The 13,113-nt window shown below is 36.7% G+C and overlaps 1 protein-coding gene across 1 annotated transcript in view; it reads right to left on the bottom strand.

The window, feature by feature from the left end:
- Positions 1 to 6,163, bottom strand: part of kremen1 (kringle containing transmembrane protein 1) — a 53,145-nt gene extending 46,982 nt beyond the window's left edge. Inside the window, exon 1 of the mRNA XM_088935759.1 lies at positions 5,945 to 6,163. Within this exon, the coding sequence (XP_088791885.1) occupies positions 5,945 to 6,011 (67 nt within the window). The 5' untranslated portion in view covers positions 6,012 to 6,163. The remainder of the gene's footprint in view (positions 1 to 5,944) is intronic.
- Positions 6,164 to 13,113: the final 6,950 nt, after the last annotated feature.

Here is a 13,113-nt window from a genome sequence, read left to right as displayed (position 1 = left end):
ATAATCCATTTAAAGTGCACTGTGATCTAAGGGTATAAATCACACCAGTGATTTAATGCAAATTAAATCACACATAATTCTGAATGCTAACATTGCACTGAAAATACGATTAGAATATGGTGAACTCAACATCAGATAACACAGTCTACAACCAAGGGTGCCAAAAATACCACTATGATAACAGAAATAAAAGGAATACAAAATGAGCAGTTGCTCTTCTGAATTTCAGCATGAAAGCACGACTACCTAAGGATTCCCAAACAGCATGCACCACTAGCTATCTTGGTCCTGCTACAATTATTTGTCATATTTTACTGTCAGCTCTGATTTTCTCGCATGCACTTGACAAAATGTGTTCATTCCACTGGAGTGGATGCGCAGCAGTGAAAGAGGACAGGTTGCCAAGAAAACGTGGTCTTAAATGTGCTTTTAAGAAAAGAGAAAATCTCTCCGGGTTGAGAAAATTTATCGCTCTTCACACCCCTCGATGGAGAGTTTCAAAGTGACTTTCACTGGAGATAAGAAAAGAGTCAATTTAATTAGGTAGCCGTCCTTTGACATTTTGGCTCAGACACAAAGTCCAGAAAATCTGCAGCAACCAGTAGCTGAATGACTAGGTGCTAGCATTAGCCGTGAGACTGCTTACAGTCTGATTTTGCTTGCTTTGCTGTAATTTCATATCAGCAATACACAGAACTAGCATTAGGTCTAGATTTATGAGGTTAGGATTAAATTAGATGCATGTAAATATGAAACAATCACTCTTGCACTTTGGAAGCGTCATGCAAAAAATATGATCTGCGAGCAATAACCTTCACACTGTGTCTCAGAAGATGTTTTTCCTGAGCTGTTTTTTTTTTAAATCATAATCTGAAAAGCAAGAAGGATTCACTGAAGAGCAGCATCTCGCCTTTGCTGCTATGACTTTTGATGACTGCTGGGAAGCATTTGGTCTGTTTATGATGAAATTCCTCTGTAAACACAATGTTATTGTGCCACTGACCATGTTTACAAGTGAATAAGCATTGGTTTGTTCTTGTTAAGTAACTGATGTGAAAAATTTCAGTTTAGCCTATTTTCCTAAGGAAAGTGGGCTGCAATATTTTCTTGCTGTGTATTGAAATCTCAAGTCTATTTTAATCTGAGACAATAAACAGGGAGTAGATCAACATAAGCGAGAAAGATTTTTTTTTTCATTTAAGTAAGGAAATGTGCTTCAAAAGTTCTCTGACAAGAGCAAGAAAAACACTTTCACATAATCTCTTTCTGGAATGTTTGTCACTGTGAATACTGTACATGCATTCCCTGACATGTCAGGGATGGTTGTGTGTCTTTCCTCTGTTATTTACTCAAAATTGTATCAGCCGAACAATAAACTGCCTTGTTACTTTCCTATAGTGAATATAAAGACATGGAACTAAAGCCTTAGCGAGTTTAATATTCTCAGCTGCTCTAAGAAGCAAGAAAATACAGTGTTAGTGAGTATTGTTCATTTCTAGTTCTTTAGAAAGTCAGAATGCATGTTAAACTATGGCTCCCATTGTAGATGCTGGGATTTTTTAATTTCTTTGTACCTCAGGAGACTTAGCTCTTTGATTACAGAAAATGCTGGATTCTTGTGATCTTTGAGATCTTCAAGCTTAAACCAATTAAAAGTAACATCTGGAAAAGTATTTGCTGAGTGCATCTGCAATAAAAAAGAGAAATATAGGGCCTCTTGGTACAAACATGATACATAAACAGTCATTGTTTTTGGTTCTCATTTTTCAAAAGAAAAGTCAGAGCATTCTGGGACACTTTGAACAGAGAGGTTTACAAGACTTGGTTTGTGGGACTTTCTTCCTGGAGAATGTAATGCAAAAGCTGCTTTTGTCAAAAATTACAGCCATCTCTAATCAGATGAATAGGAAGCCTTTCTCTAAAACAACTGCTCCCACTCTGAATGTCTAGGCAGTTACTGCTGCAAAAGAAAATAAGTAACTTCATTTTAACAAACCCTGAACTTTGCAATCTGGGACATTCATCTTGGAAATTACTACTTGAAGATTGAGTCCAATACTTTCATACTTGTTTTTCAACCCACTGGATCAGTTTGCTAGGAATCTGATTCAACAAAAAACAATGGTACTATTTCTGGGTGGGGAAGTAGCCTTTTTCTTGAGGTGAGCTCTGCCAACTGTCTATTGTATGTTCTCAAAAAGCAATTATCTCTTTAACCAGTCAACATCAAGTCAACTTTAAAAAACAAAATACAGACAAATAGACACGCTAAAACACCATTAACTTTTCTTTCCAAATGTTACACTTCTGTTGACTGAAACACGTAGGAAATGAGGGCTGATGACAAATAAGTCTGATTCCAGACACTCATTCAAAAGTTGAATTTTAGCCGTGATATTCCTCTGGGCTGACTGCCTGGCCACTTGATTGGTACAAAATTGCCACTGTGGCGGAGTCAGTGATAAAAATACCAGATACTGTGGCTTCCCTAACTTAATGGAGTGCATTAGGCAATACACAGTTCACTTGTTGCCATTACAGACTGGTAACAGAACTAAGACATCCCACCCCTCAACACAATCTTCTATTTCCAACAAGATGAGCCTAGTGTGGAGCACTATGAGAATAACTTATTTTAGTTATTTATTTGCCTAAGAACACTGTACAAAAAAAACTAACAATGAGAAGGGGCTACTCAGTCTGTGAATGTTATTTTTCTACTAAATTATTCTATCATGGCATCAAGTCTTGACTTGAAAGTGCCCATTTTCTTGACCTGCAAAACATGCCCTGGGACTCCATTCCATGCATTGACAACACTGTGTCAGTCAAGGAGCATTTTCTGGTATTAGTGCAAACTTACCTCTAACAAGTTTTCGGCTACCCATGTTATGTTCACTGAACTTAACCTGAAATTCCTACTTGACTCTGCTGCCTTTAAAAGTCTAAAGATGTCAATCAAGTCTCTTCTCCATTCAGTGATTAATTGTTAATAATTAATGTCATTTTGGTCATTAACTTGAAATTAATTTAGACAGACACCCTCATGAAATAAGGATGGAGTTCTTTCTCCAGAAGTGGTGTTATAGCAACACTGTCCTCAATTACAGAACTGAACTTAATTCAATTACTTGTCATTATTTAATTACTTCTCTCTCTTCCGTGACAATAATGAGGACTGAATGATGGGACAGTCCTAGAACTGGGTTCCAAAGCAAATTGTTGTCATGGAACAATAACAAAAACCTGCTACCATTCTGTAGCTTATCTTTTTATTCACTCATTTTCTGCACACCTTGGCCACTGGACAAACAGAAATGACATGTACAGTAGGACTATAACTGAATACATGATTTCTCTTAATTGCTATGCTTTATCTCTCCTTATCTTGGTTGCAGTCTGATCAGTCATTAACTAGAAATAATGTATTATAATGAATTAAAAAATTGAATTTCCTGAATTGAGGGACTTAGGTGATTAATTTGCCTTTAGGTTAATAAAAGATTCAATTATAATTTTCCATCTGGAGGCAAATCCAAATTCTTGGCTGCTGCAGCATAGACAACATAAGAACATATTAGCACCAAGGAGCAGTAGAACTAATAAAATAAATGGTATTATAATTCCCTGCCAAGTTCCACCAAATCTTACAAGAGACTTGTTGACATAATTAATTTCATATCCACCTACCAATTACAAGTGCCTTTAAAATAAAAAAAAGACAGGAATTCATATTAGATTATGTCCTGCACCAGCAATTTAATGATTACATTCAACTAAGTAATATTTAGCGCGCAATAAATGCTAAGAGACAAAGGGAAGTCAATAGGCCTATCTAGCTTGTTTGGTTGTTAGTGGCTTTATTGATCTGACAGTCTCAATTCAACCATTTCTCCAAACACAGGATGCCTTCATCAATGTGGCAGAGAAACTAAATCCAATAAAAAAGAATCACTTTTTATTAGCAATCTAATTCTAACTACTAGATACAAACAGTAAACAATAAAAAGTAACTTAACTGCACATTTATGAATGGCAGAATAGTAATGGAAGTTTCAATTGTTAGGCAGAGTAATGCTTTAGATGTCAAATACAGTCACTTGCCAGCACATTTTTAAGCAGAAAAGGGAGCACAGAACGTGAATTTAATAGCAAAAAAAGTAAAATCTTACAAAAATGTGGTGGACTTATTGCACACTTGCATTACTTTATGTTAGGCTTTTAAAAACTGCAAAACACAATTTCAGTCAGAACTGAACGGGATACCACTTCACACTTTGAATAGATTTCTTACTTTGTGTTGCATGTTGCCCCATGTGAGAAACCGTATCTCTTTCCTGACTTAAAACATCCACATACAGTCATCAATGTGAGTTTGTGTTACTGTATGTACTGTAGCAAATTTGAATATTCTGCTCTAAAGCAAAACAGGAACATGACTTGCTTCCCTGCAATTCTTTTATGCAACAAACAATTTTAATAAAAATAAATATTCACATGAAAATAGACAATAACAAACACAAACGTTTCATTCTAAATGTGTAGAAGCTTAAGATTTTTTCCCCCAACATTAAAAAAAACAGAATGCCGTAGCTTTAAATACATTGTTAATACATAGGTACAGATGGCAGCAGTTAGGCACTGCCCAGATGGTGAAACCTCTAATTTGAATCAAAGGCTATAATTAAGAAACAAAAAATTAAAAAGCATAGCATGAGGATTTGCTTTTTAAACATGAAACACAACACAAATTACAGCAAGAGAAGTTTGGTTTATGTGGTCGTTATTAAATATTTAAATGAACAATTTCTTTCTTCTCTAAATAAGCTTCATTTTAAAAAGAAATTCATTTCCATATGTGCAATTTGGAAAGGCTATACCCTGCAGAGCTTTTTGTGTCTTGCGTCTCAACAATAGGTTTACTGAAGATGACTTCTCGTATGTCAGTTCGTGTGGAACGACGGGTTTTCCATCAAAGGTTTGAATACGTACTAATTTTGTTCATTTCCCTGTCTGGTGTCAATAATTTACAGTAGGGCTGCACTTAGCCAGTGTCTTGTTCTTAAAATTACTCAAGTACAAATTCCGATGACATCTGATTTTATTTGGCATACGCATGACATTCATCTCATTATTATATTATCATTATTATCGGAATTTCATGTATTTGGAAATAAAGGCAGACTGGACATTATAAATACGTGATTAAAAAGTGTTTTTAATATTGCTGTAAAATACCACATGGAGTAGTCCTGGAATGAAAACCAACACACCTCCCTTCAAATTTTATGGCCAAATAAACAGTGTTGCAGTATTTGGAAAATTATCATTACAGACCATCTGCCTCTCTTGTCTCTGTACAGTACTATGGAAGAGCAGCATTTTAAGATCACAAGATAGTATACAAAAGTATCGTGTTTTACATCTGCAGTTGCCTCAGTTGGTGTGTGTACTGCACATCAGATGTACAAGTACATTTTGAAGTGCTTCTGTCACCCCTTTTGACAACACTTCCATCGCCAAAACAGAAGCAAAATTAAAAATCTGACGAATTAATTCAACGTGAAAATGAAGAGCCAAGTATATTTTAGCTTTAAGCATACATTAATTGCGTTTCAACCCCTCAATCCATTTTCAGTCTGCCAGTCTTAGCGAGGGTCGCATTAGAAGTTCAATATTAATAAAATGACCATCAGTCACTCGTCGCTTTGATATGACAATAGTAGACCAAGGCATGATAAATGTTGACACTTCTCGCCACTCAGCTACAATTGTGTTACGAAATAACGTCAGATGTCATTTACAAATTAACAGGAAGACGATAATGCATGCTTGGAAAAGTTTTTTTTTTAATTTTAACTCCGCAGTCTGGAGGATTAAATTGACCGTTCACGCTAATAAAAATCCCCGGTAGCTAGTGTCCGGAAAGAAGTTACAAACTCACCCGTTTCAAACTGAGCAGAAGTTGGGAGAAATCCAGCCAAAAGGATTGCAACTGTCAACGATCCCATCGCTCAACTTGAGAAGAGAGGACAGACGAGGTGCTCTTTCGTGGAGTCTGAGAAAGGAAGAGTCGCAGGTGACTTGTTTCGGACACAGCACGTCTCCGATCTGAAAAGTCAAGTCGCGAATGGTTTAAGTTAAAGCCAGCCCGGACCGCGTCTGATCCCCCAGCTACAAGGCAGATCCGAACCACACAGACAAGAGATAGTAGAAAGCAGGGATCCTATTTCTAATCATGTGACAGGAAATCGGGGCCATAGCTTCAACCTGCAAGATTGGGCATAGAGCGAGCGGTTTGCTGGCTGGTGGTATTAGCAGCGGGTTAGAGCTGGCTGTCAACAGCGAACTGCAGTTTTAGTGCTTGTGCGCAAGCAGTATCCGAATGGCTAAAATACCAGTTAACTTAAGCATCGCCGTAAAAATGACTGTCAGTCTGGGGAAACCAGGAATTTCCGCTGAGACCGCGTTTGTTAATGTTTAAATGGAAGCGTATTGAATAACCTAAAGAACCAGTGTCTTATCACGTTTTAATAGTATTTCTAATTGATTCAGGAATAGACTTTCCTTCCCTTTTTAATACGTGGATTGCTTTTATATTCTTGTTAAAAAGCCAAGTCGCGACTCTCATATGATTTAGCTTATCCCAGCAGCCCAAAACATTTTCTTTCACTGAACACAACCCTGGGCAGCTTGTCTGCACTTGATAGCATTCAGTCCCTTGTTCACAAAATACAATAATTTTGCAAACGGGATGCCTATGGACTGTTATAACAAGGCGTGAAAAGTAATTAATTCGCTTTCGAGATTCTAGTGTAGAGTGATTGAGGTATCTACTGTAGGAAGGTAGGGAAACGGATACAATTAGCTATCTACTGTATGTATTGTAGGTGTGTGTTGTTGTAGTTGTTTCTACACTAGCACCCAGGCAAATTAAAAATGTATCAGATTCTTTATTATCCAGGCTGCTTACTAATGAACCTACTGTCTTAAGGGTCATAAGAACTCGGGACCTTGACCTAAACAGGAAAACCAATGGCCCAAACCATTCGATTGCATACTGTACCTATCTATCACACTAAATGTAATCTACACTTGGATTTGTGAATTCACAACACTGAATTTTATTGGTTTTTTTTAAGTTTAACCGGTGAATTATTGCCTTTCCATGTAATTGCCTCAGCGCCTGAGGAAAAGTGAATAAGGTGATCAATTGAAGGGGCTGCTCGTAAGGAGGATATTGTAGTGTTCAGATTTCAAAGCCTTCTTTGCAGAACAGGATAATTGAAGGACAATTATCATTGTGCTTCAGATGGGCAGAATCCCATCATGAGCTGAACTATCAAAGGTTTTTTCGTGAAAAAAATATACTCAGATCATAAGATAATTACGCGTGTGTCTATGGGATTGTAAGGATTATACTTAAATTAATAATGTAATACTGAAGTGAAATTCAAATAAAAAAATAATTACTCAGTGGTATACAAGTTATCTACCCTTATGCTTTAGAAACGCTCAGAAATATGTTCAGGCACAGGAATGAGACATCGTTTCCTTTTCATTTCTTTATATTTTAAAGCTCAAATCTTGAGCAGTATTAGCAGTATTTGAACCATATTTCAATGAATTCCATTCAAGTATGCTATACGTGTCCCTCTTGTGGACATTGTTTGTATTACAGCCAAGTGTTATTGAACTGAAGGTATGAAAATGGAATTTTTAATCAGTAGAGTACTGGAGATTAAATATAGCTGATTAATAGAAGAATTTAGCAGAGCTTGAAATACGTTTTTCCATAACCACAGAAGCAGTAAAATAATAAGAAATTAAGAAAGTTAGTGTTCACATCAAGATTTGCATCATCTGTTCATTATGATTAGAATCGTTATTGCAGTTAGTTTCAACTCTTAACCCTGAAAAGAAGAAAACGTTAAAACAAATAGAATATTTCCACCCAAACTACTCATTATTTGGAGAAGGGTCCTTGTGTATTAAAATTATTGGTATATAAATTAAATGAATAACATTAAAGGCATCTGAAATGCTTTCCTTTTTTTAAATTAATCTCCCTTACAATGCAGTAAATGGAAAACGACCCTGAGCAATTAATCTCTGTATGTACTAGTGTGAATTTCTAGTAGAGCTGGAACAAAAACGCATCCAGTTGCTTTCATGGAAAGGCATTTTATAGATTCATCATTGGCAACCAAGATACAGTGTCTTAGATCACTGTCTACTGTACATAATTTAATTCAATTGAGTTTAAATTGAGAGCACTTCCATTGTCATTGACGTCTGAGATACTAATAGCCAGGGGCTTTTGTCTGGTGAAATTTGTTTCTTCCTATTGTCACTTCAGGTTCAGATGACTGCATGAACTGTCACTAGAAAAGGGATTTAATGTGTTAGGAAATTGCAGTAACACAGGATGAAATATCTTCCCACTGCTATTACTGTATGTAACGTAACCATTTAGAGGAGAAAACAATATCGTCTTTCATTCTGTAAATAATATATTTAAGAAAGTGTACAAAGTCTTGGAAAATAATTATTGGTCAACCCTAGATGGAGATGCACAAAATTATTGTGCCGGCTCAGTACTTTATGACTACAGTTGGTCGTATCCTGACCCACTGCATTACAATGCGTGTGCTGAGATGTTACATTTCACAGACCACAAACACGGGACAAGAAACAATAGTTAAAAACAACAACAGACAATTTTTACCGTACTTTTTGTTTTTCACAGCAAAAGTGGAGGGAATATCTTTTATTCTTTTGACATGATCTCACAGAACGATAACCATTTTTCGTTGAATTTGTGCAAGGATAAGACAGACATTTGAGAGAGACAGAGAAAATGCTTGCTTAGGAAATGAATATAAAGCTGTCTGACAAACGTGTCTGAACCTGTCTGCGTCAGTGGTATATTGCGTTAATAGTGTCACCTCTCTTTTTCTTAATTCTCTTTTGTGTACCATGGTCAGGCCACTAACCAGCCCCAGCAGAATTGCTGTGCATTGACAACTGTTTTTCAGCTGGGGTTTCTTTGTCCAGTTATATGTGTTCTACATGGGTGCAATTCTTCATATAACACTGACGTCTGTGTTGTGCATTTAAGCATTTTTTCCTTAAATTGCTAGTATGCTTTCGTGTGCTATGGACTTTGAAACCCTTTTAACTTGCATTTACATTCAGTAATAAACTACAGATTTAATTGCAGCAGTTTGACCAGTAGATTAAAAACGGCCAAGTCCACATGGTACTGCATCTTGGCCTTTTCCCGTAGAAATATTATATACCCACTTCAAAAATATGCTGTTCCTTAATCAGGTTTCACTTTCAATGGTATCTAATTGCCTCCGCATGCGGTCCGTTCTTTTTTTGACCCACTTCTTTGTGTTTATTTTGATATCCTCCATGCCATCTGGTCCGATCTGCCCCTGTTCATTTACTCAAGGGCAACATGTCAAAAGGAATAACAGGAGATGTACGCTTACTAAAGGATTATTGGAAGCATGACTTGAGGAAAAACAGAAAGCAATTATCTGCTTATTGAAAAAAAATGAGAAAAATGTTTTCACAGATTATTCTGGAGTGGCGAACGATGTTGGTGTTCAGTCTTCGTGTTCCAATAACAATAACATTGGCAGTACCTCGAATTCCATGCAGCCATTCCCTCTGCACGATTAGAAATGTTCATCAAGATGTTCAGCTATACTTTACAGAAATTGCTTTAGTGCCATCTAATATCAAATGTTGCTTATTTTCCCCCCATTTTGTACCTATGTTAAATTTCAGGAAAAATTTATTTTTGTAAAAAACATTACTGCTTAATTTCATGTGATGGATCAACATTGTAAGCTGTACTACTGTGCGTGCTCCATTAGTGAGGTTTTGTGGTACACGATAGACACAGCTTTGCTTCTCAATTAAACAAAATTTGCTAACACGAGATGCACTGACCTTGTGTACAAGGTCAAAAACATTTCAACAATAGGAGCAAAGGCCTTTTCTGATGTTTCAAGACTTATTAAACCTAGCATTTAATCATACTAATTCTTGACGTCTTGCAATGAATCAGCATGAGTCTGGTTCATACATCTGTTCATATGTAAAAAAAGCTTCCACCATAAATCTGTCCCCACACAGTTTCCATCCAGTTCCAGGTATGTTGTCTGATCTGGTCTATGCCTAAATTCATTTGAAGTTGTGAGTAGGAAATGACTGTGTTGACCCTCATCACAATTTTAGAGACTTCAGTCAAATTTCCCTGAAGCTTTCTTTGTTCCTGGCCAGGAAGGTTCACTCCTCTGAACCTGCATTTATAAATCATACCCTTTAGCCCTGAGATTAGTCAAATTGGTATTGCTCCTGGTCTCTAATTAGTGAATGTTGACACCCTTTGGAATGTTACATTTATCTTTATTGTTAACCAGCTTCCTTTTACTTTAAGGTTAGGCAAAGAGGTAATATAGAAACACTAAGGAGGGAAAAGACTGAAATTTCCAAACATCTGTGCATCTTGGGCAGGTGCAACATATCCCTGCTACCATAGACAAGTGAACCCCAAAGGCTTGCTTTTGGAAGTCTGTGGATGACCCAAAGGTAAAGCCATTGAGGTCTTATAAATTATTATATCATGATGCCCCCTACAAAGGACTGTCAAACTATTTTTACATTGTTGAACCTTCTTTGATGTGGGCGTGAACGTTTATTTGTTTGTAAACTGGACCTGAAATCGAGTTTTTAGGGGATACACAGCTGCATTGTTTGGGATTATACCCACTGGTCTCTGTAAGCCTTATTGTCAAATCTGATTGGCAATGAGTTGATATGAACTCACAAGTCACTGGAGCAGAAGGTCAACACAGCTACATTCTTTTCTGTGTTTTCCAGATCCTTTTGTCAGGTCAGGTAATAAAGTATAACATCTTATTGCTCATTGTTACACAACTCTTATCTTTTGTTGTTGGCAAATAATTGTGGGAATGGATAATGTTTCCCCCAAGGATGCACAAGGAACAGGAAAAAAACACACATCAGGTTATGAATGCACTTTGTTAAAAAGCATTGCTCTTCTGCACTGCACAGCATAAAAATCGCAGTCTGAAGGAAGTGTCTTTCAACCTTCCAACCTTTATCCTAGCGAAAGTCTTGGGAATTATCATGGGAGCACAGATTTGAAGGCAAACCTGACAGTACATGACTCCTCTCACTATTAAGCCCATCCATCATACAGTAGTACCATGAAGAGTAGGTCAGTTTAGAATAGCCAATCAATCCTAATCTTTGTGGGTTTGGGTGGTACAGTAGGTGGAAATCGGAAAACTCCTGGCTAAAAAATGGAGAACATCCCATGTCTTTACAGACAGATACCCAAAGCTTGAATTGAGCCCTGAACCCTTGAGCTGTGAGGCAGCAGGACTGCTGACCTTAATACCGTTCAGCCCAAGGCAGTAGATAATTCTTCAAAAAATGCTAGCAATTTTATTCAGTGCTTTGCCCTGCTGATGTCATTCTATGATGTCTTTACAAAAATATAAAATTTCCTAGAAATATTTAAAATAAATAGTCTATAAACAAGATCTAATTCAATTGAAATTAATATAATGAAATGATTTCCCCCAAACTGGCTTTTAATAATAAAGTTCATGAAGCGGATTTAACCTTACGAGTCAAATAGTCTTTTGATAGTAATGGAAAGGAAAGAAGTGGCACAGTTATTCAACAAAGACAAACAAGTACAGGATGATTCCTCAAAGGCTGCCCTTAATCTATTTGGATTCCATGTACCACTTTAAAAAAAAATATCCAGGTGGCAATTTGTCACTTGTCCTTGCTGCAAGCTGTTATTGCATTTTTCATAGAATGTGTTTTGCATACTTTTCGAGATTTCTGTGTGTTTAGCCCGCTGTGAACAGATGGAATATCGTTTTTGGTGAAGAGTAAGAATGGGTGTATATATTGAAGCCTTAAATATAACTATATGTGTCAGAAACACCAGGAAAAAAATATAAGTAGCTGACACAAAGTTTGTTTATTGCCAGTATTCTAAAGTATAGAAGCAGGGGAGGCAAAATATGATCTTTTTAAATTTTATCATAATGCACTGCCAAAGCTTGTAACAATCAGTTCTCAGCAAATGCTCTTATGTAACATGATGTATATTTCAAACCTCCTACGGACAATTTATATTCGATTAATGTTACTTATTTATGCTTTACAATATGAGCATTGATTTCAATTAGTTCAAGTAGGTGCAAGGGAACAAGAAAAGGTTTATTCCATGTTGAAAAGAGAAGAAAAGGAACAACTTTTCGGCTGTGGAGCCTCTCCCGAAGAAGGCTCCACAGCCGAAATGTTGTGTTTCTTTTCTCCTCTTTTAAACATGGAATAAACCTTTACTTGTTCCATTGGTTCCAATTGTTTTGCTGTATTCTTTTGTTGTTGCTTTTTTCCCCCACTTGTTTATTTTACAGTCATACTATACAGTAGCTTGCGGATCTAGACATGAGCCACCAGACTCACAAGGATTCAGTGTCCAATTTCTGATCAAAGTACTGTGAAATGAATTGACTTTGAGTCTGGTCACGAATGAAAACGAAGTAACTGCGTTATAGCACAAATATTGTGAAATATACCAAATGTGTCATTAAAGGCTAAATCTACAGATGTTAAAACTTGAAATCCGGTGCAATGTACACATTCTGCACAGCAGTTATAGAAATAAACCTGCCAGGGCATGTTCAATACAAGATGTCAGTTCTGGAAATTCATTCTACAGTTCAAAGGTTGTGTCTTAACATACTCTTTGAATGGGGCTCCGTCTGTTTGTTGTTATAGTAAGTAACATTGTATATGTTCTCCTGAAATACATCCTGAATATCTCCATCACATTCACACAGATACACAGGTAATGATCACCTAGGTGGCCCTGGCAACACTACAAGTTTATAGGAGCTGCTCCTTATAATAATAGTTCTGGATGCCAAAGGCAATTCGTTTGCACTTATTTATTTGAAGCTTGCAGAAGCAATTATAAAGAGCCAGCAAACGGGCTTTACTCCCATTTCTTTTTCTGATGTGCCCCTAAAACAAGTAAGTGCAATC

The sequence above is a fragment of the Atractosteus spatula genome, chromosome 17, assembly GCF_055471065.1.
Source record: "Atractosteus spatula isolate fAtrSpa1 chromosome 17, fAtrSpa1.hap1, whole genome shotgun sequence".
Classification (NCBI taxonomy): Eukaryota; Metazoa; Chordata; class Actinopteri; order Semionotiformes; family Lepisosteidae; genus Atractosteus; species Atractosteus spatula.
The sequence above is the reverse complement of the archived record's forward strand: the minus strand, read 5'-3'. Positions and strand labels throughout refer to the sequence as shown.